Source organism: Phocoena phocoena, chromosome 3 (genome assembly GCF_963924675.1).
Source record: "Phocoena phocoena chromosome 3, mPhoPho1.1, whole genome shotgun sequence".
Lineage (NCBI taxonomy): Eukaryota > Metazoa > Chordata > Mammalia > Artiodactyla > Phocoenidae > Phocoena > Phocoena phocoena.
The window spans coordinates 118946636-118973727 of NC_089221.1; the positions used below are offsets into that span (position 1 = coordinate 118946636).

At 41.8% G+C, this 27092-nt stretch overlaps 1 protein-coding gene across 2 annotated transcripts in view; it reads right to left on the reverse strand.

The window, feature by feature from the left end:
* Nucleotides 1-27092, reverse strand: part of DIAPH1 (diaphanous related formin 1) — a 93470-nt gene that overhangs the window by 35443 nt on the left and 30935 nt on the right. For both annotated transcript variants that reach the window (XM_065874449.1, XM_065874448.1), the window contains 13 exons: nt 26892-26978; nt 25984-26047; nt 24658-24797; nt 23335-23443; nt 22765-22875; nt 22320-22438; nt 21533-21649; nt 20789-20904; nt 20195-20259; nt 19089-19268; nt 17193-17960; nt 16193-16307; nt 15655-15663 (listed from right to left, as the gene is read on the reverse strand). In XM_065874449.1, coding sequence (XP_065730521.1) covers nt 15655-15663; nt 16193-16307; nt 17193-17960; nt 19089-19268; nt 20195-20259; nt 20789-20904; nt 21533-21649; nt 22320-22438; nt 22765-22875; nt 23335-23443; nt 24658-24797; nt 25984-26047; nt 26892-26978 — 2000 coding nt within the window. The remainder of the gene's footprint in view (nt 1-15654; nt 15664-16192; nt 16308-17192; nt 17961-19088; nt 19269-20194; nt 20260-20788; nt 20905-21532; nt 21650-22319; nt 22439-22764; nt 22876-23334; nt 23444-24657; nt 24798-25983; nt 26048-26891; nt 26979-27092) is intronic.

Consider the following 27092-nt stretch of genomic DNA (forward strand, 5'->3'; position numbering starts at 1 on the left):
GGTTACATTTTCAAAAATAAAAGTTTGTTTTTTAACTCGTATTGTTTCCCTGAAGTCATTAGGGCATCTGATTCTTCTCAGACAGCTCAGAGAAAAGGGTATCTTTTCTTCTTAGCCGATTCTTTAATTGAGGATACCAGCCTAAATATCTCTGTGGTAAAAACCACCGAAGCCAGGCTTAGATTCTTCATAAGGCAAAGGGGATGTCCTGCATGCTGTCTCAAAACCAGCACCCAGCCATGGTTAGTAGGCGTCCAGTAGCCAGGCATCACTCTGCTCTTTGCTCAGCTGGCAGGGACTTGCTGCATCTATTGCTCAGGATGCAGGAAGCCTGCAGCAAGGTAAGTCCCTGATGAACAAGTGCTGAGTAAAGGTCTGGAGCCCTGCCTCAGCCTGTCTCACTCCCTCCCCCAGCCAGGCTCCTCCCTTGCAGAATTTTTTTTTCCTGCGTCACAAACACAAAATGGAGTTAGCTGGGAGCAAAAACAATCTATCTAAAATGGCTGAATGCAGCAGGGAGTGCCAGGCAATAAAGCGAAGGGAAAGGGCACCCCCTGCTGTCCAACACACGGACCCTATTTTTCTTTTTTTGCTATTTTTGCATATGTCAAAAGAATCAATCCTACAGAGTCCAAGCAATTTTGTCATGAATCTTGAAAATTATGTTTTAATTCCAAATTTCAGAGGGTAGAAATTGAGGCTAAGAAAAGAAAATAATTCTCCGTTTCTAAAGACAGAGCAGAGTCAAGGCACAACAGCAGCCAGAGTCCCAGTTATACTTTGGTTATGATTATTAACAGTTTCTAAGAGCCTGCAGAACGGAAGGGAGGTCCATCTCAGCACAGTATTCCCCAACTTAAACAAGAGCTAATGGCCCCCGGAGTCCCACAGCTATAGCCATCACTTCCCCAGGAATTCCTGCTGCAGGCTTCTCTCAATGAAGACCACAAACAGGAAATGGAGGAGTGGGGAGTTGCCTGACATCCTGGCAACTAAGTTCCTAAGAATCACAGGTGGGAGTGACTAAGTGGGATAGGAAAAAGGACTTTGGTGAAATACTGCTGAGAACACAGACTGGCTCTAAAGCCAGTTACACCTGAAGGGATGAAAGATTCAGGCTGATCTATAAAACAACTCCACCTATCCTTAATTCTCACTTATTGTCTCAGGACCACACACTACTTGCTCTGCCCAGGATGAAGCCTGCGGCATTTGTCCCTATTCTACAGGGAACACCCTCCATAGTCTTATGCTACAGCTCCCTTGAGTAAACCAAATATTTTATGACTAAAAGAGAACACACGAGAAAGATGGAAAAAGCAGAAATATGTTGAAAAATCTGTGGATCTAAGGCACCAACGGTTTCCACTACTTAAATGAGGCAGCACAAACATGTGAGTTTATCCAATGTCCATAAAGTGAGATAATGGCAATACATACAACACACATGAGCACAGAATCATAATAGGAAGTTAAAAAAAAAAAAGTGGACTCTGGTACCACTACAGTTCTCTCTTAAAAAACAGGGTCTTTGTGGAAGAGGCCTAGGTCTCCCTAGCATATCTGAAAGATGAGAATACTTAGTTAGACCTCTAGGAAATAACAACAAACTTTCTGTGAGGATAACATAGCTATAGAATCACCAAGTCCACCCAGCATACAATAAACCATGTCTGTTAAGCTCTACACTAACTCTTTGACTCTGGGAAGGGGACAGAGCAAGAGAGCCCTATCATGTGCTAATGTAAGAAGCAGCCCATGTGGGGGATTTCTACTTTATACTCCCCATAGCTGTAATATGCACGGGGGGAAAAATTCAGTACCTCAAAGCCACTTGCAGGTGTACACCTTGGTGGGAGGTGTGGGGGAACAGATAAACTGCATGCCAGTTGAACAGCTGTTATTCCTGCCCAAAGGTAACCAGATTTCTATCACTGACCTCTTGACCAAAATAAATACCTATCTGCTAAATCCAACAGAACTGGGCCATCATGGATGTGCAAGCTGTAAGGAAGGATGGAGCAAAGTGGCAGAGATGGATAAATCTGAAGGTCAAGAACAAAGCCAGACAGAATTCCAAATCTACAAGAACCAAATGCTGAGTTAGCAAGAAGGGGGCAAAGAGAAGTATGAAAGGGTGGCAGAAACGCAGCGTTCAGAATCTGGGCACTTCACAAGCATTTGCTCATTCAGACAATACAGTCATTGAGCTTCTCACAGATACTTTCCCAGCACACCCAGGATGGTGACTCAATAAGGGAGTGCTAACAACGAGATCAGCTTCCGAGATGTGGGTGGGTAGGGGCTAGAAGGACAGGCACTGCCCCAAGCAAGTCAGCAAAAGGGTAGGACGGGTTTATGTAAGGGAACAGGTGCATGAGAGGGCAGGAGAAAAGGCATCAAAATAAGGCACTGGGAATAAAGACTTTTCCTTCCTTAAAAAAATGAATCAGGATCTGAATAAGGGGTTGACGTATTTTTAGACTCTCTTTTAACGTATATGTTCCCTTCTATCTCCTTTTATCCCTTGAGATTTACTTGTTGAAGAAATCAGGACACTCGTCACTTGTGAAAAGCAAAGAACACTGCCACAGTGCCAGGACAGTCCCCAGCAGCTAGCATCTCAGGTTTTTCTGACATTCCTGCCTTCTTGCCACTCCCTTCAATAATGCTGGATTCTGAGCCCAAGAGACCTGGGGTCAAATCCTGGCTTGGTATTTACTTGCTATAAGCTCTCAGTAAGCAAAGGACATGTTAACTATTCTATACTTCATAACTGTCGGTTATAAAATGAAGATAATACCTATTAGGGAGCATTGTTTTAATAATTAGAAAGAATGGGTGATAAGCCTCTGTCACTGTATCTGACATTAAATAGGAATTCTGGGACAAAATGGAATGAGAAGACAAAATACGTTCATCTTTTCCTAGGTGCTGGGAAGTTTTAATCTCTGCTCAGCCTACCTCCCTCAGCCCCCAACCTAAACACGGAGTAAACTGCAGAATTCTAACCCATTCTCTGTAACAAAGAATCCTAGAAATACCCTCCATTTTATTCTGGGTTTTGGGAGGGGAAGTAACAGGGTAAAAGCATAACAAAGAGAACAGATGGAATAAACACCCAGCCCCCAGCCTGAGTCTGCAGACGCAGCTGCTGGTTTTCGTCACACTGCTGTTTTTTTCCTTTCTTTGTTCCTAAGGTGGAAGCCAGGAAAGGGTGGGTGGAGGGGGAAGGGAAGGGGTGGGGATGAGGGCTGGACCATCATCACTGTTACAGAAAGTCATCTGATAGTCTCCTCCAATCCCTGGTCTCTGACCTCACAATCTGGAACCTGAGCCAAAATGGCTCAACTGCGCACGCCCCGTGGCTGAAAAGAAAAATGCAAGCAGAACAGGAATGCAAGGAGAATAGGAAAAGGGGGACATTCTTCTTGGAAGGATTTTAGCGGTTTTTTTGCAAAGAGGAAATTTAAACACACACAGACAGACAGGAGAGTGCCTTATCTTTTCATCTAATAGATCCAAGAGAAAAAATCACTGACTTTAAGAACAGAGTTGGGATTGCTGAAGGATCAGAAGGGATGAATGATTCCATCCCATCTTGCAGACATGGGGCTACCAATGCCCTTTTGTTGTATAACTGGGGCTCCCTTACCCAGGGTAGCGGAAAAGAGAACAAATAGCTTTTTAAGTTGTAATCTGACTTTTCAAAGAGAAGCAGGCTAGGATCATTAGGGAGAATGAAGTAAAAGATGCTGTTACCTGCTCTACAGAACTGGGCATTAGCACTCTGCCTTGCAGAAATTAATCTATTGGGTCCAAATACTCTAGAAACCCCCTTTTCAAGCATTCCGGACACTAGCAAATTTCCTTCTTAACCCTTTTGTCTTTCCCATTATAAAACTAAGAGACCACAGTATAGAAAAGTTGAAGGAAAAAAAAGTCTAGCACCCTAACAAAATCTGTTATAATATTCTGGTATATTCCCTTTCAGACTTTTACTTCTGCATTTTTTTCTGTAAAACACAATTGCAATAAGGGTTGAATATAATTGTTTCCGGCATTTTCCCACCTAACACTGTATCATGAGCATTCTTCCATGTTGCTCCAAAGGTGATGGACCAGAGTCATAAAATGGGATAGTTACAGGGTATTAAGTTCTACAGCAATTATCTCCAGAACAAAAACTAAGTAGGAAGGCCATACCCTTTTATGGGTAGTGTCCCTGTGCTAGTGACACAAAGCTCGGCTCCTAGGAGGTCTGGAAGGCCCCTTAGCAGAAATTCTCAAGTCTCTCTTCCCCATACCACAGTGGCTGTAAGGCTCTAGTATGAACTGCTGTACATTTAGAGTTGGTGTTGGTAACTAACTGTTTAGTCGTTACATGAAAGAGTTTGCAAGGAAAGCAGGGAGAACACAAGGACATGTTCACACTAAGATGCAATCAGATCAAATGGGTTACTGCAGGGACTGTTTCCAAAAAAAGGACAGACTACTTCATTACTATATGTATTTCTGTTTTTTCGTAGTGTTCATTATAAAAGTGGTAACTAAAAAAAATTTTTAATTTAGAATTTTTTTTTTAAATGAGAAAGATCTCTATGTACTAATAAGAAAACTCTCCAGGATATAGAAGCAAGGTATAGAACAGTACAGACAGTACTTTTGGTAAGGGGAGGGAGGATAAGAATCTATATTAGTATTTGCTACAATTGCATTTTTCAAAAACTCTAAAAGAAATTAATAAAAATGGTTACTTCTAGGGAGTTCCCTGGCAGTCCAGTGGTTAGGACTCAGTGCTTTCACTGCTGTGGCCCGGGTTCAATCCCTGGTCGGGGAACTAAGATCCCGCAAGCTACATGGCACAGCCAGAGAGGGAGAAGGTTGGGATGCATGAATACTAGGAAGGGAATTAAGACTTTTTAAAAATATCATCTTTACTTCTGAACTACCTATATCACCTACATAAAAAATAGATAGTAGAGACGCAGAAAGAAAAGTCCCAGGGGAAACATTCTATAGTGGAGACACCCTCTGTACTCCCTGAAAACTAGTCTTCCCAACCTCATGTTAGGAGGCAGATTTGTCCCATACCAACAGAAAAGCAAGTTCAGACCGAATGATTCCCAAAGAGTAGAAGGGATCCTCAGAACAGTGCTTTTTCTTTGAGGCAGCACTGTTGGGCTCCAGTAGGAGCCCACAGAGCACTGGATCACTCTTCTGCAAAACCCATCCGAAGCCCAGCTCTGCTCTCACATTTCCCTGAGATCCCATTCCTCTTCCTACACACGTCTCTAATCCCTACCAACTCCAGGTCTCCATGGTGAGAGAACAACCAAACTTGAATAAGAGTTATAGCTGCACAGCTGTAACATCTTTCATCATGATCTGGACTTCCTCCAGTTCCTCACAGCTCCATCTTTGCTGTGTGGGCCTGAGAGACCTCTCATCATCTGCCCTCCATCCACCCTCTCCAGGCTAGTCAGTCTCGAAGTGCTTCCCAGCTACTTCACTGACTCCAGAGAACTTCTTTAGAACCATCCTTCTAAGATGCCTGTCGAGACCTGGCTGGGAGGATGGCAAGAAAAGAATTTTGTAAAAGCAAGTGTGGTACCAGTTAACAGAAAATGTCAGATTGTTTCCTAATTGATCATGCATGACCTCCATAAAAACAAGGATAATTGTACAACACTCACTCTGATAGACACATCAAAATGTTATTACAAGAAAAAGTAGAAATCAGCTTCTAGACTACGGCAGAGAGTGGGAAGACAGCGAGCAGAAAATGGAAAAAGAAATAAATACTGAAGCAATGGATCAAGCCATATTAGTGTATTACATGAGTAGCTTGTTAAAAACATACCCTTCTACAGTCCTTGGAATCTCTGCAGGTGGAGCCCAGGAATTTATACCTTTAACAAACTCCTCGTGTAATCCTTATGCACACTGAAGTCTGGGAATTACTGGTAGAAATAGATATTTAAGGATAAGGACTAACTGCACTAAGTTGACAGAAATCTAGGCAATACTCATCCCATAGTAGATGGCCTGAGTCTCAGCCAATGCCATATAAAAGAACATTTTGTCAGAAATAAAATCTGGAATCTGTAGGTAATGGGAGATAGGACCTTGGGTTTAAAAGATACAGTTTCAGTCTGTGTATGTCTAGAACAGTAACAGAGGCACAAACTAAAGTCTGAATAGCTAGAAAGAGGCTCTAAAACTGGGATTATTTTAAGATAATCAGGAGTTAACAAATGACAGAAGGGTTGACTGTAAAAGCTTTCTGCAGCAGCAAATTCTACCCAAGATAGGCTAGGGGAATTCCCTGAAGGAAATTCAGTATAGTATCCCTGGGAAATTATCAGTATATAATCAGTGGGTATTGTGTGCCTAAAGTAGCTATTCAGCAGAAATTGAGACAAAATAAATTCCATTACATAGGAATGTGTATATAATGGGATTACAAAATGAACTACCAAGCTGGTAAAATTTAAGCCCCTCTTTAAGCCCTCTGAAATGAAGGCTATGCTTTCATGAAAATATCAGACTAAAACAAAAACAAACTCAAAAGCATTCTCCAGCCTCTGGGCCCCCAAAAGAGCACTAATAGTGCTCCTATAAAAATACAAGCTGCAACAGGACAAGATGCTTTCGTTAAAGGGCAAGCTATAGCTTCCTGTCTTCGTTTTACTATCAGTCCTCCAAGTGAATTTCCTGACAGGTAGAGGGCAGCATACCAGGCAGTGTGTATTTGAACACAACAGAGGTTGCCTCTCTCTAACGTGACTGCGTCACTACCAGACGTAACAATGACACATCGAAAATAGAAGAGCTCCATGTGCCATCTGGTGGTGAAAAAGGAGAAGAGCACACTGCAGATAAAATATATCAAATTCCTCTAGTTTAGAAGGAATTAAAGTTTAATTTTCTTTATCTGATTACACCCTCCCTTAAATCTCCACCAGTAAGTCTTCCGTGGAATCTATACCAGCAGGCTTCATGCAAAAGTTTTAAAGTTTTACACCAGTTTAGCTCTCTATCCCCAAATACTGGTTGTAAGCAAGGAGGAAGTCCTAATGCCTGGCCCCAGTGCATGGGATAAGATGCATGAAACTCAGACCAAAACAAGTAAACCAACACAGGAACTTAGAAAGCTGTCAAAACAAGAGTGAGATGTAGACAGATAACACCGAAGACAGCTTATTCAAGGAAAAAAGGAAAATACAGTAAGAGAACCATAAGTTTAGAACTGAAAGGTATCTTTAGGTTTATCTATCTCATTTTACAGATGAGGAGAGGGTCAAGGTATGAAGGATAACCTTTGGTTCAGTCTCATTAGTGGTCAGATTAAAATAAGGTAACACTTTTGCCCTATCAGAAATTATAACAGTTTCTTATTCCTGGTGGAAGTGTAAAGTGGTACAATCCTACACCTAGTAATTTGGGCCCAGAAATTTTACTTTTAAGAATTTACCGTGCAGAAATGCAAGTATGCAGGGATAAATATAAAATATTTCTGGCAGCATTGTTTGCTGTTATATAAAAAATCAGTAATTTAAATTCTCAATAAGGGATCGTCTTGTACTATTTATCTGACAGAATTCAACTATCCATTAAAATAATGAGGCAGAATATGAAAAAGAATATATATATGTATAATTGAATCACTGTGCTGTACACCAGAAACTAACACAGCATTGTAAATCAACTATACTTCAATTTTAAAAAAAGAAGAAAAAAGAAATGAGGTAGATCTATATCTAATGATATCAAGAGATGCTAAAACATGTCAAGCAAAAGGCAGAGCAGTGGATACCAAATGGGATCACACACATTACATTAAAAATATGTATATACCTTCACATTTCTATAATTTTATCTTTTAATTCCCCTGCCCCTTAATTTTCCAGTACGGTTCTATTTGAAATTTTCCTACATTTTCTTTCCTGAACTAAAGGAGAAAAGGATTTTACCTATTCCTTTATTAGAATAACATATGCATATGAAAGGTATGGTTAGCCATGGTCGAGAGGGGAGAAGGAGATTTTATACTTTCAGTGTATTCTATACATTTGTTGAAATGAGGATATCACGTTGGCCCAGAAACTGGCTTTAGACAGGAACATGGTCACAGAGGAAGACACAGAAAGTAGGTAAAAGTAATGGTGGGAGTCTGTGGAAGCTCCTCTTCTGATTCAATTTTCTCAGTGAAGTAGAAAGAAAACATCCTCAACTAAGATTGAGGATGAGGGAGGTGTTGGGCCTTTGAGGAGAGAAAAGGTGCGAAATAATCATTTAGGAGAGTAGGAAACTGAATGGACTAGAAATGTTTAATATCTGTTGCCTGGCAAGGCCAAGCAATATTGCCAACTGAGCAGAGGAGAGACAGGAGAAAAAGCAGCCAGTGAGGCAGGAGAAAGAGACCCTGCTGTCCTGAAAGCCAAGAGAAGAAAGTGTATCAAGGAGAGCAAGTTGTATCCTTTTCTCCAGTGTGTCCACTTGCACAGCTACAGGTGCAGGGTGGACAGAGATGGAATTAATAACCAGGACTGTGATCTTGCGAACCAAGTAAGATGAAATGAGAGAGAAATGGGGAAAGGAAAAAAAAAACCTAGGGACGGGTTATTATAATTATTAATGACAATTTTACCTGAAGAAAGTGAAGTCTTCAAGGGGGTGAAGGACAGTGAAAACTGAAGGATAAATGGAGTGGCGTCTCAGTAGGGCTGGAGGATTGTTGGGGTCAGGGTACCAAAGACAGCAAGGTAAAAAGACAGAAGGTGGTACTATTAAGAAACACCCTCTCATCTTTTTTCTGTTTCTAAACTCACATCCATAGCACCCTGTTTTGAATTTTGGGACCATGTCTTGTGTTCTCTAGAATGAAACTATTTCAGCATTTTATTTTGTGCTGCTACTGTGGTTCAATTTCTCTTCACTTAGCATTACATCTAGTTTTTACAGCAACAATAGATACGTATTTTCTGGACATAAACTATATCTTTCACAAGAAAAAAAATGGAAGGTGGGTGGTATGAAATTGAGATCGTGGAGGGGCTGCAGTTCTGGTGATGACCGTAAGACAGATGGGTGAGATGGGGTGAAGGACAGATCATCACTAGAAAAGAAGAGTGCCAGGAAATGTGAGGCCAGAATATGGGGAGGATCATGACCCTTTTATACAGAAATTGCTAAGATTTAGGAAAGAGCACTGGAGTACTACAGAGGAATAAATTGGGGTGTTAGTAGACAACAGCACAAAGAGAGAAATTGGGTGATTATGACTTGATGTCATGAGATTCAAAATTATGGGTTTTTAGGAAAGAAAAAGGTGGACTGATCTGAAAGTGGCAATGAAGAACAAAGAGGACATCTACCCCATCTTCAGGTCCACTGGGGTGAGGTTTATGAGAGGAAAAAAACAAACACATGAGAGGGCAAAAGGGTTTCTGTTAGAGCAACAAAGTGAAGTCGATGATATAGGAGATTTTGTTAGTAATGGACCATGAATTCCTGAGGGCACAGTGGACAGGTTTCAAGAGCTCAGGTGGGATGGCAGGAGAAGGCAGAATAGGAGACACACAGAACCTATGGGGATTCGAGTATGGGAGATGAGGGTAACCTGGGAGTCTGGGCCTTCCCGTGGTGAGTGACATAAACCTAGATAAATGACACAATATTAGATCCAGTGGGTTCAAGGCAAATAGTGATGGCAAGGTTTGGAGTTTTGAGGGATATGTGAGGGGGTAGTTGCGGTTCTTCTTTTATACCACTGATGATGGGAGATCACAACCCAGAGGAAGTGTGGTACTTATTCCACATGCAGGAGTCCTCATAACCCCAGGTGATACAGGTAGATTTATGTTTTTAAATCACAAGGGAGTACTATCTGATATTACAGAACTTCCCAACTGCTTTGAGCTAACAGCCTGACCCTGCTCAAAATCCAAGAGTAGCAAGTAATTAAAAGACAAATGTTCACTTGAGCAGCACTTCTGGTCCTAATCCTATACACTTGAAAGGGTAGGGAACTGATGAAACAGACACCCTTCTGCCAAAAGAATCACTGACTAAGGTGGAGCATGAGGAGCTCTTAGAAAATCTTATTTCTAGAGGTTAAAGTTGCAGAGGCTGTAAAGATTCACTAAGGTGTTTCCTGATAAAGATCCAACTGGGTGGGTGCTACCTAGTGGACAGAAAAGGATCACAGGGAAAAGGAAAAAGACCCTTAGATCCCTTTTGGGAAAGATGGGATTGCTTCCCCAACACAGGCTCCTGTTGTAGACTGAAACCTTAAGCAAGAAGGTTCTGGGACAGCAGTAGACAGGTAAGCCTACCGCTTGTCACCAATAGTTCAGACTTGCGCGACTACAGCACAAACCTTGGAATCTGGGCTGACAGTCAAATCCTAATTAGAATATTGTTACTGTTTATGAAATTCTCAGCTTTTTGCCAGGATCTTACTTTTTGGCCAGAGTTCTTTCAACATTACTGCTATTAACCACTTGTAGAACTGCTCTGATGCTCGTAATTCCTGAAATGCACCTCATACTTTAACAGGGAGAGGGTCTAATGCTACATGTTGTCCACCGCCGCACACCTACTAAGGACGATTAGCTTGTGGATCTTATAAATCCAGAATTTTTTTTGGAAGGAAGGAATAAACCAAAAAAGAAAAACATCACTGTACTTAGGACATCAGTTATCACTTACCACCCTACGTTTTAAGAGGTGATACTTTTAATGGGATCATGATATCAACAAAAGAGAGTAAGAGAAGGAAAGCAGAATGAAAAACTAGTTATCCTGTACATACAAATAATGACCTGAGGCCACCACCACAGTGATGAAAATGCTCCCTAGGAGAAGATGAAAAAGAATAAAATTTAACTACTAAACATGTTCCCAAGGAATTCAAGAAGCAGATTCAACAAAGAAACCATGATAAAAGACTCCTGAGGGCTTCCCTGGTGGCGCAGGGGTTGAGAGTCCGCCTGCTAATGCAGGGGGCACAGGTTCGTGCCCCGGTCCGGGAAGATCCCATGTGCCGCGGAGCAGCTGGGCCCGTGAGCCATGGCCGCTGAGCCTGCGCGTTCGGAGCCTATGCCCCGCAACGGGAGAGGGCACAACAGTGACAGGCCCGCGTACTGCAAAAAAAAAAAAAAGAATCCTGGCTGATAACCATAAGCGTGAGAGTGAAAAAGGACTAAAAGTTTTACAGCACTGCCTATCAAATCAAAATTCAAAATATTCTCTGTCAAGGAATAAATCAACTAAGTAAATTCCTGATTTACAGAAAGTCAAGAGATCAGAAACAAGACAATAATCCTTAAGAGAGAAAAATGCATAAAAGAATCTGTAGTGTAAACTTGAGAACCACTTCCTCTCTCTTAGCTCTTCTTAGTAAAAGGCACACATCTTCCTGAACCTTAATGAAGCAGTGGCTCGAGACCTTTGACTACAGGAGGCAGATATCAAGAGTAAGGCGGATGTTTTCTTTGATGTTCATTCCTGGAGGAGCCGTCAGTATATGGGAGGTTTCAGGTACCACTAAAATATAAGGGGGATACAGCTATGCTTAACAAACAGCAGAGAGTTGTGTTTAGCAAGTGAGAGATGAAACAATGCAATATTATGAAAACCTTGTGTCCAGATAACTTCTTCATCAAGACTGGCAACTACTGGGCTGAAATCATTTAAGCAAGATGTCTACTGTACTAGATATGCATGTCGTGCTTCTCCAGCTGGATTAGTTTTGCTAGAGTTGAATATACTGTAATCAGAACATGGCTCCTCTTCTTCAACCCTAAATATCTGGTATCTTACTTTCCCTAATCTAATGTTGTTCCTTTTTTGTACTCATAAGAATCACTTCCAATTTAAGAATATTTGTGACAGAATGAATGAGGTGGTAGCAGAAGCCAGCATATCTCCTTCTTCAAGCTTCTGTCTGGATCTAAGCTTTCAGAAGCTCTTAGGGCAGGGACATACACATCTGGGAAGCAGGGGGTTAGAGCAGGACTTTGGGGTCACACTCTGGAGTCTGAATCCTGCCTCTGGCACTTACTATAAGGCCTTGAAAAAATTATTTAACCCATATCTCTACTTCATCTGGAAGATGAAATAGTTATAGAGTGGCAATGAGTATTTATCTATCATTTAATTATACCATCAATATTAAGGCTATGAATGAGAGACTTGGTAACTGAAACTGGTTACCTACTTGAAAAAAGGATTAAGAATGAAGGTATTCTGAAATGTTATACTAGAGATGTTCAAAGCACCAAAAGCAAAGTAAACTTTGCCTTCATACTGAGGAGCTCTAGATCCTCTGAGTCCTCACCTCTGAAGTTTTCTTAGCTTGAAATTCCTTACCTGATAAAAACCTAAACTCTAAGAAGCCTAAAGTCTTTTTTACTAAAGTGTTTTTGGGGGGCCATGTTGAAAGAAAGGGGCTACTTGGGAGGAGTCTGTATTAAGTCTGTCAACCACAGCACCAAGAGAGGGAGGCTCAAAACTGCCTCAGAAAAGGCAGAGCAGATGAGTTACCCTGATCACGGTGGGTACTGTGGCACTGGGTCCACATGCAGCACCTCCATCTGCTACTTGATGCCCATGTACACGATGTCAAAGCAACTATTCTGTCACCAAGAAATACACATTAGAACAAGTCCTGACATTCAAATACTGCTTGCATCACTATAGATTTGCAGAGTAACTCAAAGGAAAAGAAAGCAAGAAAATGTAGAAGAAATAAATAAACCAAACATTAAAGTCAGTAAAACACTGAAAATGCAAGGAAGAAATAATTTTTAAAGGGAGCAGCATTTGTTTCTTGGGAGAAGATGACTGGAAACATACAGATGTAGTGTGGTTGATGACAAGCAGGAAGGTTTCATTGCATGTGATAACTGTTAGAGTTGGGTAAACCGTAAGTACTTGTTTGATAGGAAAAAAAAAATCTCTCCCAGGAATTTTTATAAATGAGTAAGATTTAGGATGTTTGGAAAACTGTTCATGATTTAATAATTTTCAAGAACACCTTCTCTAGTGCTTCCTAATAAAAAGACTGGGAAATTAAGGCAGGATGCCAATTTAACACCTGAAAGTCCTAACTAAAGTAAAGATATTTAAAGACTAGCTAGAAATGGCCTTCGTCAAAGTAGCAGCAAACTACTAATGATGATTATGATTACATGAAAATCAATACTGACACTAAACTAAACTAAATTGACTAATTCATACTTATTCCTTTCAGATTAAGATACAGAGATTTCTAAGAATAATTTAAGAGGGGGGGCGGGAGCCAAAGCTGTCAGGAAGTTAGAATCATCAATGAAAAGAAAATAGTTTCCAGGGCAGAAATTGAAGGCTAAAAGAACATTAAAAAGTTTGGTTACACTGTTGAAAATAACAAACGATGAGATAAGGTCTTGCTTAGGTATTTAAAAAATACTACAGGGCTTCCCTGGTGGCGCAGTGGTTGAGAATCTGCCTGCCAATGCAGGGGACACGGGTCCGAGCCCTGGTCTGGGAAGATCCCACATGCCGTGGAGCAACTGGGCCCGTGAGCCACAACTACTGAGCCTGCGCGTCTGGAGCCTGTGCTCCGCAACAAGAGAGGCCGCGACAGTGAGAGGCCCGCGCACCGCAATGAAGAGTGGCCCCCGCTCGCCGCAGCTAGTGAAAGCCCTCGCACAGAAACGAAGACCCAACACAGGCAAAAATTAATTAATTAATAAAAAAAACAACACTACATACCAGGACTTCCCTGGTGGCACATTGGTTAAGAATCTGCCTACCAATGCAGGGGACATGGGTTCAAGCCCTCGTCTGGGAAGATCTCACATGCCACGGAGCAACTAAGCCCGTGTGCCACAACTACTGAGCCTGTGCTCTAGAACCCGCAAATCACAACTACTGAAGCCCGCACGCCTAAAGCCCGTGCTCCGCAATGAGAAGCCACCGCAATGAGAAACCCGAACACCGCAATGAAGAGTGGATCCCGCTTGCCACAACTAGAGAGAAAAGCCCTTGCACAGCAATGAAGACCCAACACAGCCAAAAAAAAAAAAAAAATACACACACACACACACACACACACACACACTACATACCAATTCACAGTGGGAATAAAATGCCGAGGCAAACCACTAAACTGCAGAAAACTCCACTGCAATCAACAGCAATACAAATGTACAGGATAAAAGAAGGATGGTGACAGAGCAGGGAGGAAAAGGGACCCAGTCAGTGTACGTTTGCAGTGGCACTCAGAATGCAGCCACCAGAAAGAAAAAGACACCAGAGGCTAACACAGGGATGTATTCTGTGAACTTACAAATTAGCAAATTTGATTTTGATTGTCAACTAGTCTTTGCTGATATTCTAGAGTAGTATAAGTGGTCATTATCACAGCATTTTTAATAGCAGGTAGAAGTAATTCTCCGAGCTGAACTTTAGTTCAGAAGGTGATATATCTCTTAAAGGAAAAGGCAACTTTGCCCAGAATGCTAGGGCAACAGGGCAGGCCTGAGCACTGTGATCTTTGACTCCTAGATACATTACGTGTAACTAGGGGCTGCCAGAGGCACAGGCTTCTTTTCTTTCTTTCTTTTTTTTTTTTTTTTTTTTTTTTTTTGTATTTTGTCTGTGTCATGCCATGCAGCATGCGGGATGATTCCCTGACTAGGGATCAAACCCAGGCCTCTGCAGTGAAAGCACCGAATCCTAACCACTAGGCCACCAGAAAACTCCCTGTTAGGTATCTTATTAGAATGAAGTGCAGCCTAGTCCCATCAGATCACTTAAGGAAAAAAGGAGTAACTGTCTTTAAAAATGCTTATTTACTGGCAGGGGGAGGGAGGAGTGCTCTGAAGTTGCACTTAATTGTCATCACTAGGGTCATAATAAACCTCTAAACAAACAAAAAAGCTGGAAGAAGATGGAAATACAAAATTATTAGGTTATAACTGTCATTAGGTACATGACAATATCTTGCAAATACTGCATCCCTCTGGGGAAATAACTGTAAGTTTCCCATCACAAGACAGCACGAAACCACAAGAATTAGGAAGTGAAGAAAGAAAAGGGCAAAATAGATCAGCTCTTCTAAAATAAAGGGGAAGATATGAAGGTGAAGAAGAAAAGCAAGAATTTATATGAAAAGACAGACCAGAAGTCAAGACCCCTGGATCTGGCCATATAAAACCTCAGGCAAGCTACCTAACTAATAAGGCTATGTAAGCTATGGAACGGAGATAATATACACCCAACCTATCTCATAAGGTTTCTTTGCAGTCCTAATAGGGTAGAATATGTTAAAGCACTTTGAAATTTGTAAAATACAACACAAATGTAAAGTAACAGTGTTATTATTTAAGTTGTCCCTCACCTCATAAGAGCAAGTACAATATACTTGCTCTTCCAAAGAAAGAGCAAGTATATTGTAGCTTCAACTTAAAATAATTTTCTTCCCTGTCAGCTAACATCAGAGCTACTGGTCCTTCTGGACTCTTAAAAAAAAACTAGCAAAAGAGAAATCAATCCCCAATTTCTAGTCTTAGTTTTCTAAAGAGAAATCCCTTTACATCTGTTTCATTTTTTTCTCTAATATTCAAGAGACCCGGCTACAAGGCTCTTCTGTATTCTTACCTTTCGAAGCTGCAGGAGCAAAGTGCCAGGAAGGAGAAAGCATCAGATATTGGAAAGAAATGGAAAAAAGAAAAGGGATCACATATGGTTCTTTGTTATTGTACAAAGACAGTTGTTCAGCCACCTCACCTACTAAAGACTCTGCTCAGCTCTTATCAATTACATATGTAGGTCTAAAGAAGGCGCCTTAAAGGCAGTGCCAGAATCCATTCAAGAGTATCATCAAAATGATACTCTCAGACCAGCCTGAGCTCGGTCACATTAACCTCATATCCCCACAAGTTACACTTGTGTACAATAACTACATGCATGTAAAATACCTACATGCAAAAAAACTGGGGGGAAAAATACGTACATGCAACAGTTCTCTTTGCCAACTCCAGCATCCCCAGAATACAAAACCAGCTTATTTTCTTCTGAATAGGAACTCCCAGCTCTCTTCAACCCTCACCCAGGGAAGGGAAAGAAATGGGAGACCCCCTTAACAAATGTTCTAAGTCCTACACTGGCCCTTTGCACGAAAGAGGAAAGGACTCACTCTTGGTCTGGGCAGAAAAGGTAAGGGTAAGTTTGGCGAAAAGTTCATTGTTCTCAAATCGGTCCTCCTTCACCTTTGTCCAGAAGCAGTCTTGGGAAAGGTCCTCAGCGACAAACTGTGGATACAGGCAGGTGTTAAGAGTTACTAAACTGAGCTCTGTACTTTCCATCCTAGAAAACTGATTAAGATGCAAAAGAAGCAGCTGGCTGGTTATTGTCAACATCATACTAGAATAAGACTAACCTGAGACACAGAGAACAGCTATGCTCTTTGTGGTGGGACCAGGAGACGATGATTCCAGGTTATGTGTTTATTGGTGATTATTCAACAACTAGAATCAGTCATGCTGCTTATCCTCTTTCTAACCCCAAATCCTCTACTTTTAGAAGCATTAAGGCTTTATTTCACATCTTCCCTTGCTCTACATTACACTTTTCCCATCAGGGTGGTGAACTGTACCAACTTCGTTCACTTTATGAACAAATCCCTAAGCTCCTTTATTTTACCTTGGTTTCCGGAAGCAAAAGGCTGATGCAGAATCACAGCGCTCTCAAACACACAGTGTGCCATGCAAACATATCCTGTGTAACTTATTTACCGGGGTGGGGGTGGGTGGGAGTGGTAGGGAGCTGTATCCATAAATCCATGACTTTTGGATCAGCAAAATTTATCAGTACCTTGCAGACTGGTGAAATGACTATTATCAAACTGTGTGGTATCCCATGGCACTCATATCCTCAGAGAAAAGGGCAAAAATATTAACTTAAGAATAAGTTTAGGTTTTGTAGCAGAGTATAGGGCTCGAAGAACTCTCCCGAGCGATATCCAGCATATAGGATTTGCCTATTATTTGCTGAATAAACATACACATGAGTGAAACCTGAAGACAGACAGATGTGAGCCGTAAGAAAGGGAAGCCCAACCATGCACAAAACACAAAGTAGGAAACTGAAGTGGTCTCTTAAAATCTACTGATGAAGAGATGGACAGAAATTCTCACCTTGGACCAGTTTGGCCTCCGGAGCTGTACCTCTGGCTTGTAAAGTTTCTTTGGGGTTAATCCAAATGGCAGAACTGGGGCTGCAGGAACTCCAAAAGGGAGAGGTGGAGGAATACCAGGGCCTCCAGGAAATGGAGGAGGTGGAGGGATTCCACCAGGAAGAGGGGGAGGGGGAGGTAGCATTCCTGGTCCTCCAGGCAAGGGAGGAGGAGGTGGGGGGATGCCAACACCCCCAGGCAAAGGCGGAGGTGGGGGGATGCCAACACCCCCAGGCAAAGGCGGAGGTGGGGGGATGCCAACACCCCCAGGCAAAGGGGGAGGTGGGGGGATGCAGGCACCCCCAGGCAGAGGAGGGGGTGGGGGGATGCAGGCACCCCCAGGCAAAGGGGGAGGTGGGGGGATGCAGGTACCCCCAGGCAGAGGAGGGGGTGGGGGGATGTAGGCACCCCCAGGCAAAGGAGGAGGTGGGGGGATGCAGGTACCCCCAGGCAGAGGAGGGGGTGGGGGGATGTAGGCACCCCCAGGCAGAGGAGGAGGAGGAGGTGGTGGAGGAGGAATGGCCCCACCCCCAGGAAGAGGGGGTGCGGAGGCTGTGCTAACCTCTCCTGGTAAAGGGGGTGAGGGGGGACTGACAGGCCCAGAGTCACCAGGTAAAGGAGGGGCAGGGGGAAAAGTAGCACTGCTAGGAGGGGCTGCAGCAGTAACTGCAGTGGAGAGTGAAGCCACTTCTTTCTTGGCATCTTCCAGTTCCTTGGACAGCTTGGCAACCTACAGAAATAACACCAATGGGAGTACTTCTCACTCCACTTCAGGGACCACTGGGGCTGGAAAGGACCTAAGAAGTTACTTAATCCAAACTTCTCACTTTACACATGAAGGGAGTGAAAGGAGTCAGACAGTTGAAAGGCTCCACCTAAAGTCACATAGCTATTTAGTGACAGAGACAAAACTAGAATTCAGGTTCCTAGTTCAGTATGCTTTGCATTAAAACGGCAACTTCCAAGTTTATGTTAAACTCTCCCTTTGATTAGAAAATGCAAAGATCGGGACTTCCCTGGTGGCGCAGTGGTTAAGAATCTGCCTGCCAACGCAGGGGACACAGGTTCAATCCCTGGTCCGGGAAGATCCCACATGCCTCGGAGCAACTAAGCCTGTGCACCACAACTACTGAGCCTGAGCTCTAGAGCCTGCGAGCCACAATTACTGAGCCTGCGTGCTGCAACTACTGAAGCCCGCATGCCTAGAGCCCGTGCTCCACAAGAGAAGCTACCGCAACGAGAAGCCTGCACACAGCAACGAAGAGTAGCCCCTGCTCACCGCAACTAGAGAAAGCCCGCGCGCAGCAACAAAGACCCAATGCAGCCAAAAATAAAATAAATTAATTTTTTAAAAAAGAAAGAAAATGCAAAGATCAAGTAAATCAAATATTCTAGGTACGTAATTAACATATGTGCTATACAGGTAATTATATAACCGCCTAGGTGATCAAGTTATCAAGTATCACAGATCATATAAATATCTATAACTGCAGAGAGTGTGTGGGCATAAATCTGTCCAGAGATGACTAAAATAAGAGAAAAATAGCAAATATGAGAACAGTTTGTTCAGTATTTACTCCTAAATTTATTAGAAGGCTATTATCTTTATTTCTGGGTAGTACTGTGACTCATTTATTCTTTGTGTTCTGTATTTTCCAAAATTTCCATCTTATGTATTACTTACTTCCAAAACAAAACAGCTTATGATTTAAAAAATATGTGCCATCTAACTAGATTACCTATTAGTATCTGAACCCTCCCTGGGAGTAAGATGACAGAGTCCTGCTCCAACACAAGCTCACTCTGAGGCTGCTGATGGCAGTTACAGGTCACTCTGCCTTCTCTGTTCAGATATTACCTCTCCTGTGAGCTGAGACACTTCTGCTTCCAGGTTCTGTTTCTCTGTGGCAATTTTTTCCTTTTCAGAACCCAATGCATCCTTTTCTCCCTGAAGATCCTGGAGCTTCTGCTCAAAGTCACTTTCCATCTTTTTCATTTCCACCTGTAGCTCATGTCGAGCTGTTAACTCTGAGTCCAGCTAGAGGAGAAAGAAATCAGGCTCCCAGTAAGCTCTCCAACTCAGCAAAGGCCAGGTGTTAGTCCCCATAATTTACTGTTTTGTGCTAATCCTTGATCTGTCGAGCTCACCGACCCAAGGGATGCCTGGAAAAAAGGCCACCATGATCTCGACCTTAAAATCAAGGTTAAAGGAGGGGGAAGCCAGGGATTATCTCCATAGTCTATCTATACTTGGAGTTATTTTAAAAAACAGCAACAACTAAGATTTTAAAGACATTTAACCAGGACAGCTAAGGTGCACAATTTTGATTCTCAAGGATCAAAAACCTATCGACAATAGGAGTCCTTGGGCTTCCCTGGTGGCACAGTGGTTGAGAGTCCGCCTGCCGATGCAGGGGACACAGGTTCGTGCCCCGGGCCGGGAAGATCCCACATGCCGCAGAGCGGCTGGGCCCGTGAGCCATGGCCGCTGAGCCTGCGTGTCTGGAGCCTGTGCTCCGTAACGGGAGAGGCCACAACAGTGAGAGGCTCACGTACCGCAAAAAAAAAAAAAAAAATTAAAAAAACAAACAAACAAAAACAATAGGAGTCCCTAATCAAAGAGAAAAAGAGAATTCAGACATATTCCAGTTCCTGTTGTTCTATGGATAAAAGGCCTGAGTCGTCAAGCAAACCCAAGTGCTGTCAATGTTATATGAGCGTGTCACCTGTCTTTCCTCCTGCTCAGGGGCCCAAGAACTGTGCAAACTCACGACTGACTAGCTCCTCATGATCACATCCACACCACTTTCTCCACTGAGTAACCTACAGCAGAAAGGGTTCCCCTAGGAACTGCTACTGTGTGCTGAACACTGAATATATCACAGGTAACTGTTTCACATGTCAGAAAAATCAAAATCCTTAAAGAAAGATATACTCCAATTATTTTTGATCTCTCATACATACCTTTTTTTCCAGCTCTGTAGCTTTGGCTTCAGATTTCTCCACCTTTGTTTTATCAATCATTTGATCTAAAAAGAAGGCGAACAGTCAGGAAGTCAAGTTCCCAATTCTTGTATTCCCCTCTCACTGCCTAAGCCCTTCTACATAACCAAAGGGCAGTCTTTGTTCTTTTTGTTTATTTTTCTAATCCTTCTTAATGTTCTGTACTAGACAAAGAAATGGAACTTTCAGTTAAGTTCAACATATAATTTCTGAGTGCCTATTATGCAGTAAGGCCACCATGTCGGGTGGCACAGAGAACGCCTACAAGTAATACTTATGAATCTCTGGGACCAGCAGCAGTAGCAGACAATAGCTGAAGTCCCTTCAAAACATGGGGTGGTGTATGAGACAGGATAAATTTTTAGAATTATGTAGAAATAAACTAAAGGCCTATACATTCCTAGCACAGGTATTGGTTATATCACCTAAGAAAGGGTGAAAATGGAAATACCAGGGGCTAGAAAAGTATCTTCTCTGAAATTTTCACTGAAAGAAAGATGCAAAATGAAAGATAGAAGCAATGTTTTATGGAACCAGACAGACAAACACGCTTACCAATCAATCCCTCAATATCAACCTGGAGGTGCCGGCACTTGAAGTCAGGATCAGCCCCGTTCTTGTACAGAACTATCTGAGAAATACATTCTTCAATCAACTTATAGTACTGTGGTCTACAGAAGAAACAAAATAAGGTTATTAAAGGAAAACCAAAATAAAATTTTGGTATTCAGGATCAAGAAAGGTAACTGCTTTGACAGCAGAAGGACCTGAGGATAAATGTTCTGGAAAAGACCTTTTCATAAAATTAACAGAGTATTGCTGCCATGCTAAGAAATCCCCCTCTTCCACATCAGCTACCCCATCTACTTCAGATAGTCAAAACTTCTTGCCATCTGCCTCCGAGTGCAAATCCTTTTCCACCTAAAATTCGAGCTTGATCCTGCCTGTGATGGATACTACTATTGCTGAATCTCTACTCTACTGCTTGAATCTCATGTTCCAACATCAATCAACTTTAAATGGCTGCCTTCCTTTGCTATCATCTTCACTCCACCCCACCATCCCGTTCCAAAAGAGGGAGGCAGTTCACCTTATACACTCTCATCTCTTCCACAGAGATGCCTTTCAGTTGGATTAAAGGGACAACTGGCAACTCCCTTTATGCCTGAAACTAAAAATGAACTCTAATCCATGTCTTTGTCTTTTCCTTTTCTCTCTACAGACAATCTTCGAATATAAGAAGTTTGCACTCTCCACTTAGGCTCAAATTCAAAACTTCCCACAGGTATACCATCTTACCTGGCCTCATAGTCATTTCGGACTAAGAGTAGGTGCTGCAGGATGGACAGGAAGTGTTGCTCTGCCTTTGAATCCTTCACTGTGTTTAAGAGAATCTGGAAGACTTCACTGAAGTCAGTGGAAAAGGAGAAGAGGCTAAGGAAAGCATATATTTAGAAACTATGTTTGACAGGTAGCTTGCCCAACTCTCGGGAGAAGTAGCAAGATGCCACTTCTATTCTAACAGCTGTTCCTCCTGTAAACCCTGCCCTAAACTTTAAGCTCTATAAACTTTCTTTGGCCAGGGGACCAGTGAGTCAGGGGGTACTATACACAGAGATAGAAAACTCCTAGTACTTGGCTTGAAAATAGAGCAGTAGACAGACACAAAAAGGTAACTGCCTCAAAGTCACCTGTGGCAAGTATCAATAGGTAACCAAATTATTCCCCGTCAGTCTCATGGAAACATACAAGAGAGCAAATTACAACCTCACTCCCTGACTTGTCTATGTTCTCCCAAAACCAGCTCTACATCTTAATAAGCTAAGCTATCATGTTCTAGGAGGTCTATACTAATTTTGATGGCTGCTTCCATGTTGAGCAACCCTCAGATCGCCTTTCCCAACTTCTCTGGTCCACAATGACGTAAATATATCCAATGGCAATCAAAAGGCACCTGCCTAATCTACAAAGAAGACAGGGCTAATGCCCTCGTGTAAGTCATCAACTCCACACCATTCCTTACAGGGATCTACAACTGAATGCAACTGAATGTCTTGTGTCTTCAACCCAGTCAGTAAAAGGATATTCCATCTCCATTCGAATGTCATCCAGACGTCCCTTCAGGTCATAGGAATCCTCTTCTCCTTGTTCATCAAACACATTTAGTTGCACTTTCATATCATCATTTTCAATCTCTCGAAGGTCCTGTCAACAGCAAAAGTATAGGCCAGGGAACCCAAAAGTGTCTTATGCTGGTTAAAAACCCAAACATTTCAACCTGGTTTTTTTTTTTTTTTTTTTTTAAATTTTTTAAATTTTGGCGTGCCGCATGGCTTGCGGGATCTCAGTTCCCCAACCAGGGATTGAACCTGGCCCACAGCAGAGAAAGTGCTGAATCCTAACCACTAGACCACCAGGGCACTCCCTCAACCTGGTTTTTAAACTGAAAACCAAAGTCTTCCCAGGGATGATGGGGTTATAAGAGCAGGAAGGAACCAGCCCAGCCTTTCTAATGAAGTGCTGCATCTCACCTGCAACACTTGATGCAGCCCCAAGCGCATCAGTTCGCTTCGGATGTGAACTCGGAAGTCAAGTTCTTCAGCTGGTGTGATAAGAGCATTGATCAGCTGTAGGCATCCCACCTAAAATAAGAAAATTCAGCAGCTGTGTCAATGTTAACTCCCAGAGATCAAGATTCCATTCTCTTTACATGCATTCTGAGGCCCCCAAATATAACCTAGAAGATTCAGTACAAAAACTACAAGAATGACTTCCTTATATATAGCAATACAACTTGGTTTAAACACAGGTCTGGAGAGTTCAGAGGTCTAAAGGATTCCAGAGATTCTATGGTATAATTTGTTCTAGGCCTTGTTTTTCTAGCTTGTAAATAAATACCATGACTTTTTTCCATCTCATAATGAGGAAGACAGTTCTTTCTCTGCCTTCTTGGAGAGAAGGGTAATCATTTTCCCTTCAGAAAGAACTCTGAAATATATATCATTGGTAACCACTCCATGTGTTCTCTTAAAAGGTCAAATGAACTTAAGTCTTTCTATCTTGAATTCTACTTTTGGGCCACGTTTCATAGGTATACATGCCTTGAGAGCAATGGAGGTCCCACTTTTTAATCCATCCAGCAGTGGCTGAAAACGTTCCACCTCATCCATTTCAGCTCTTTCTGTCATCGCCTCCAAAACTCTTTCATTCCTGCCAGAGAGTAAGGAAAGGGAGAGAACTGGCTGGGTGCTCTGACACAGACAGGTACACAACAGGGATATTATACAGAGGCATAGATCAGTTAGGAAACAGACATTATCAATGTTCTGGATTTCTCACATTCTTCTTCTCATCACCTGGAGCAGAGGCCAGATCAACAGGAAACTAAGGACCATCTCTTCAGAAAAATGCACTCCCTAAAATCCGCCCCAGACTCCTACCTATATTTACCAAAGTAAGACCCCTGTTCTATGGCATATAAATTGGTACAACTTTTGGAGGGGCATTTAACAGTACCAATTTTTTAATGCACGTAACATTGGCTTACTTCTAGAAAATCTATCTAACATAAACACATAAATATGAAATAATATATGTACAAAGAATATATGCACAAGAATTGATAATAAAATTTTTTATCATCTGGAGCAGGGGTCGGAATGTGCTAAAAAAAATTCTACCTAAAAGTCTAGCAATGAAGGAATCATTAAATTATGGGACGTACAGAGTATGAAATGCTAAACAGCCACTAAAGATAATAAGATAGATCTAGAAGTACTGCCAGAGAAGAATGTCCAAGAGCTACTGTAATAAAAAGAAACAAGTTGAAAAGAATGGTGGTATGATTTAGCTTTTGTTAAACCAAACCCCTCCACAAAAATAAAAATCTATCCTATACATGAGATTGGCTTTACAGGCAAAAGCCATCTTTCCTTAATTCTAAGAAACCATCTTTTGGAGTGGCAGCTGTGTTAGAATTTAGTAAATATTTGTCTGTGCTAGAAAATGATCTATGAGACTGTACCACACCATTAACAGTGGTTACCTCTGCAGAATAGGGTTTGCCAAAGGGATGACGTTGTTAAATTGTACTTCATATACTTCTATGTTGTTTGAATTTTAAAAATAATGGTGTGTTACTTCTGAATTTTAAAAAATGTAAAAAGAAACCCTTGTCCTAGACAATACAGACATTAATGGAGATCTAGGAGATCCTGCTGTACCTTTGATAACCAGTGGTACATGCAGAACAGCTTCCATCTCTTAACAATCTTTCTTAAATATCAAGATACACAGTGTTCATGTAAGAAATATAGTCTTACCTAGTATTTAAGACTAAGTGGACACCCAAGCAACTTAATATTCCTCTAGACTAAGGAAGACGATAAAAAAAATAGAGAAGAAAAATAATTCCAGTCACATACATGTCTTCTGGCTGTGGTAGGATACAAAGTGCAGAAAGCAGCTTAGCTGCATCAATCATCATGTTGGGAACAGCAGGATCCATGGCTCTGACCAGCAGCAGAATCCCTTCTTCTGTCTCCAACATGGTCTTGATTCCAAACTGGTAGGACAAAAAGAGAAAAGGGAGGCTTAAAGATGAGAGCATCTTAACCAAGGACAAGTTTACGGGTTCTTACGGATTGAATGGTCCTCCTCCCAAAATTCGTATGTTTAAGTCCTAACCCCCATTACCTCAGAATGTAACCTTATTTGGAAATAGTGTCATTGGCAGGTGTAATTAGATTACCATGAGGTCAGACTAGAGTAGGGTGGGCCCTTAATCCCATATAACGGTTATCTTTATAAAAAGGGGAAATTTGGACACAGATGTGCACACAGGGAGAACGCCATGTGAACACAAAAGCTGAGATTGGGGTGATGCATCTACAAGCCAAGGAATGTCAAAGATTGCCAGCAAGACACCAGAAGCTAGGAAACAGGCATGGGACATACCCTCTCTCACAGCCTTCAGAAGGAACCAACCATATCAACACCTTATCTTGGACTTATCGCCTCTAGAACTGTGAGATAAATGAACTTCTGTTGTTTAAGACACCCAGTTTGTAGTACTTTGTTATAGCAACCCTAGCAAACTAATACAGGGTAGAACGCTTTTTCCAATATAGCTAAACAGAAATGAGCATAGCAAAATAATTTTCTAGCAGACACAACAGAATTCTATGTCTTCCAAGAATAAAAACTTTGATTCTTATGTTTCTTTTCAATGCTCCCCCTAAGCCAGTGGAATAATTATAACAAAATTAAATAGTGAGGAAGACAGATTTGCACTGAGGAACAAATAACTGTAGGATCCCTAAGTTTAAATACTAAACAGACAAAAAAAGAAAAAGAGGAAGAGAGAGAGAAAGAGAGAAAGAAAAAGAAAGGAAGGAAGGAAGGAAGAAAAGATTGTAAAGTAGGAATAGACTGGGGAAAGAACAACAACAAATAAGCAGAAAATAAAGTAAACCTTCCAAAAATAATAACTACAGGTCAGGAAGTTTAAGAATTAGCAAAAAAAGTATAAACAGAAGAAGAAAATTAAGCCTATCCTCTGAAACAGACATTACAACTGAGGGAAGAGATCCATAAAAGCATGTGTACGTGGTGATCAAAAAGTTACGGTACTAAAAGGGAAAGCTAGAAGCCTTGAACCTCATATTCCTAGGTCCCTTTTTGAGTTTGCCAACAGAAGAGAAAAAACAGCGGTCACGATGGGGGTTGAATGAGAATGGGAAATATCTTACCTTGTTGTTCATAAAAGCTTTCAAGCAGCGGATGATCTCATGCTTGTTACGGCTATCGTAGCTTCTGCATGTAGAAGACGTAATCAGTGAAGTCCCTTCATTCTATACCCCTCCCCATTTGACTTTTCAATCTTGTAAACAAGGGTCTTAGGAACACTCCCAACTAGTAGCTGAGTAAATTCTAGCACATAGCACTCTACCCTAAAACACTGGCGAAAAGAGGTAGCTGAAGAAAGAACCATTGGTTAATCCTCTCATAAACCAAGAATTCAGTATTATATTAAAATCTTCCCTTTAACTCCCTGTAGGCTCCTAAGGGCTAAATTCTATCAGGATAACATCCCACCTATTACTGCTTGCCTCACTGCGTCAGAGGTTTCAAGTCTGTACGTTCAGGAGGTAGAGGTCCTGTGTTTTGTTTTGGAAAGATCCCAGGAAGTAGAGAAATCATTTTGGGTCAGGCTGGCTTCAAGGTAGCCTAACCTAAGACAGTGCAAGGTATCCCCAGAATTATTCCAATCCTGAAGACTATCATAAAGCTAGTCCCAAACTGATCAAGTGTATTATAAGACTTCCAAATGAGATATGACCCAGACCAGATCACAGGAGAGCTTTAGACTAAATCAGACCCTATTTCCAGACTGGATAAGAACCTGTGCTGGGAGGCTCACAATCTTATGTGGTATATATCTTGTGTTATTCACCGTGAAATTTAAGTTCCTCCTTTCCCTGTACCTAGAATCATCCTTCATTCTCCGGTCACCCCTATGATAAACCCCATTCTCAGCTAACAGCATAATATCCTAGTCCATAACTTTCCATTTAACTGCCATTTTCTCCTTTAGAGCAAACAGCCAAGTCCTCTACTACCCTCCACCTAGAAGATGCCAAGACTCGGAAGTCCTCACCCAGCAGTCTCCTCTTTCTCATCATGAAGTCGTTTAAGGATGTCCAATAAGGAAGCCAGGCCCTCAGCACCAAATGTTTGCACCCAACTGTAAGGAAGAGACAAAGACGATGCAATATCAAATCAAATCAATAAATATCCACCAAAACAAAGTATATCCTGGCAACTCTTTACTTCCAATCCAAAACAGTCTCATACTTCC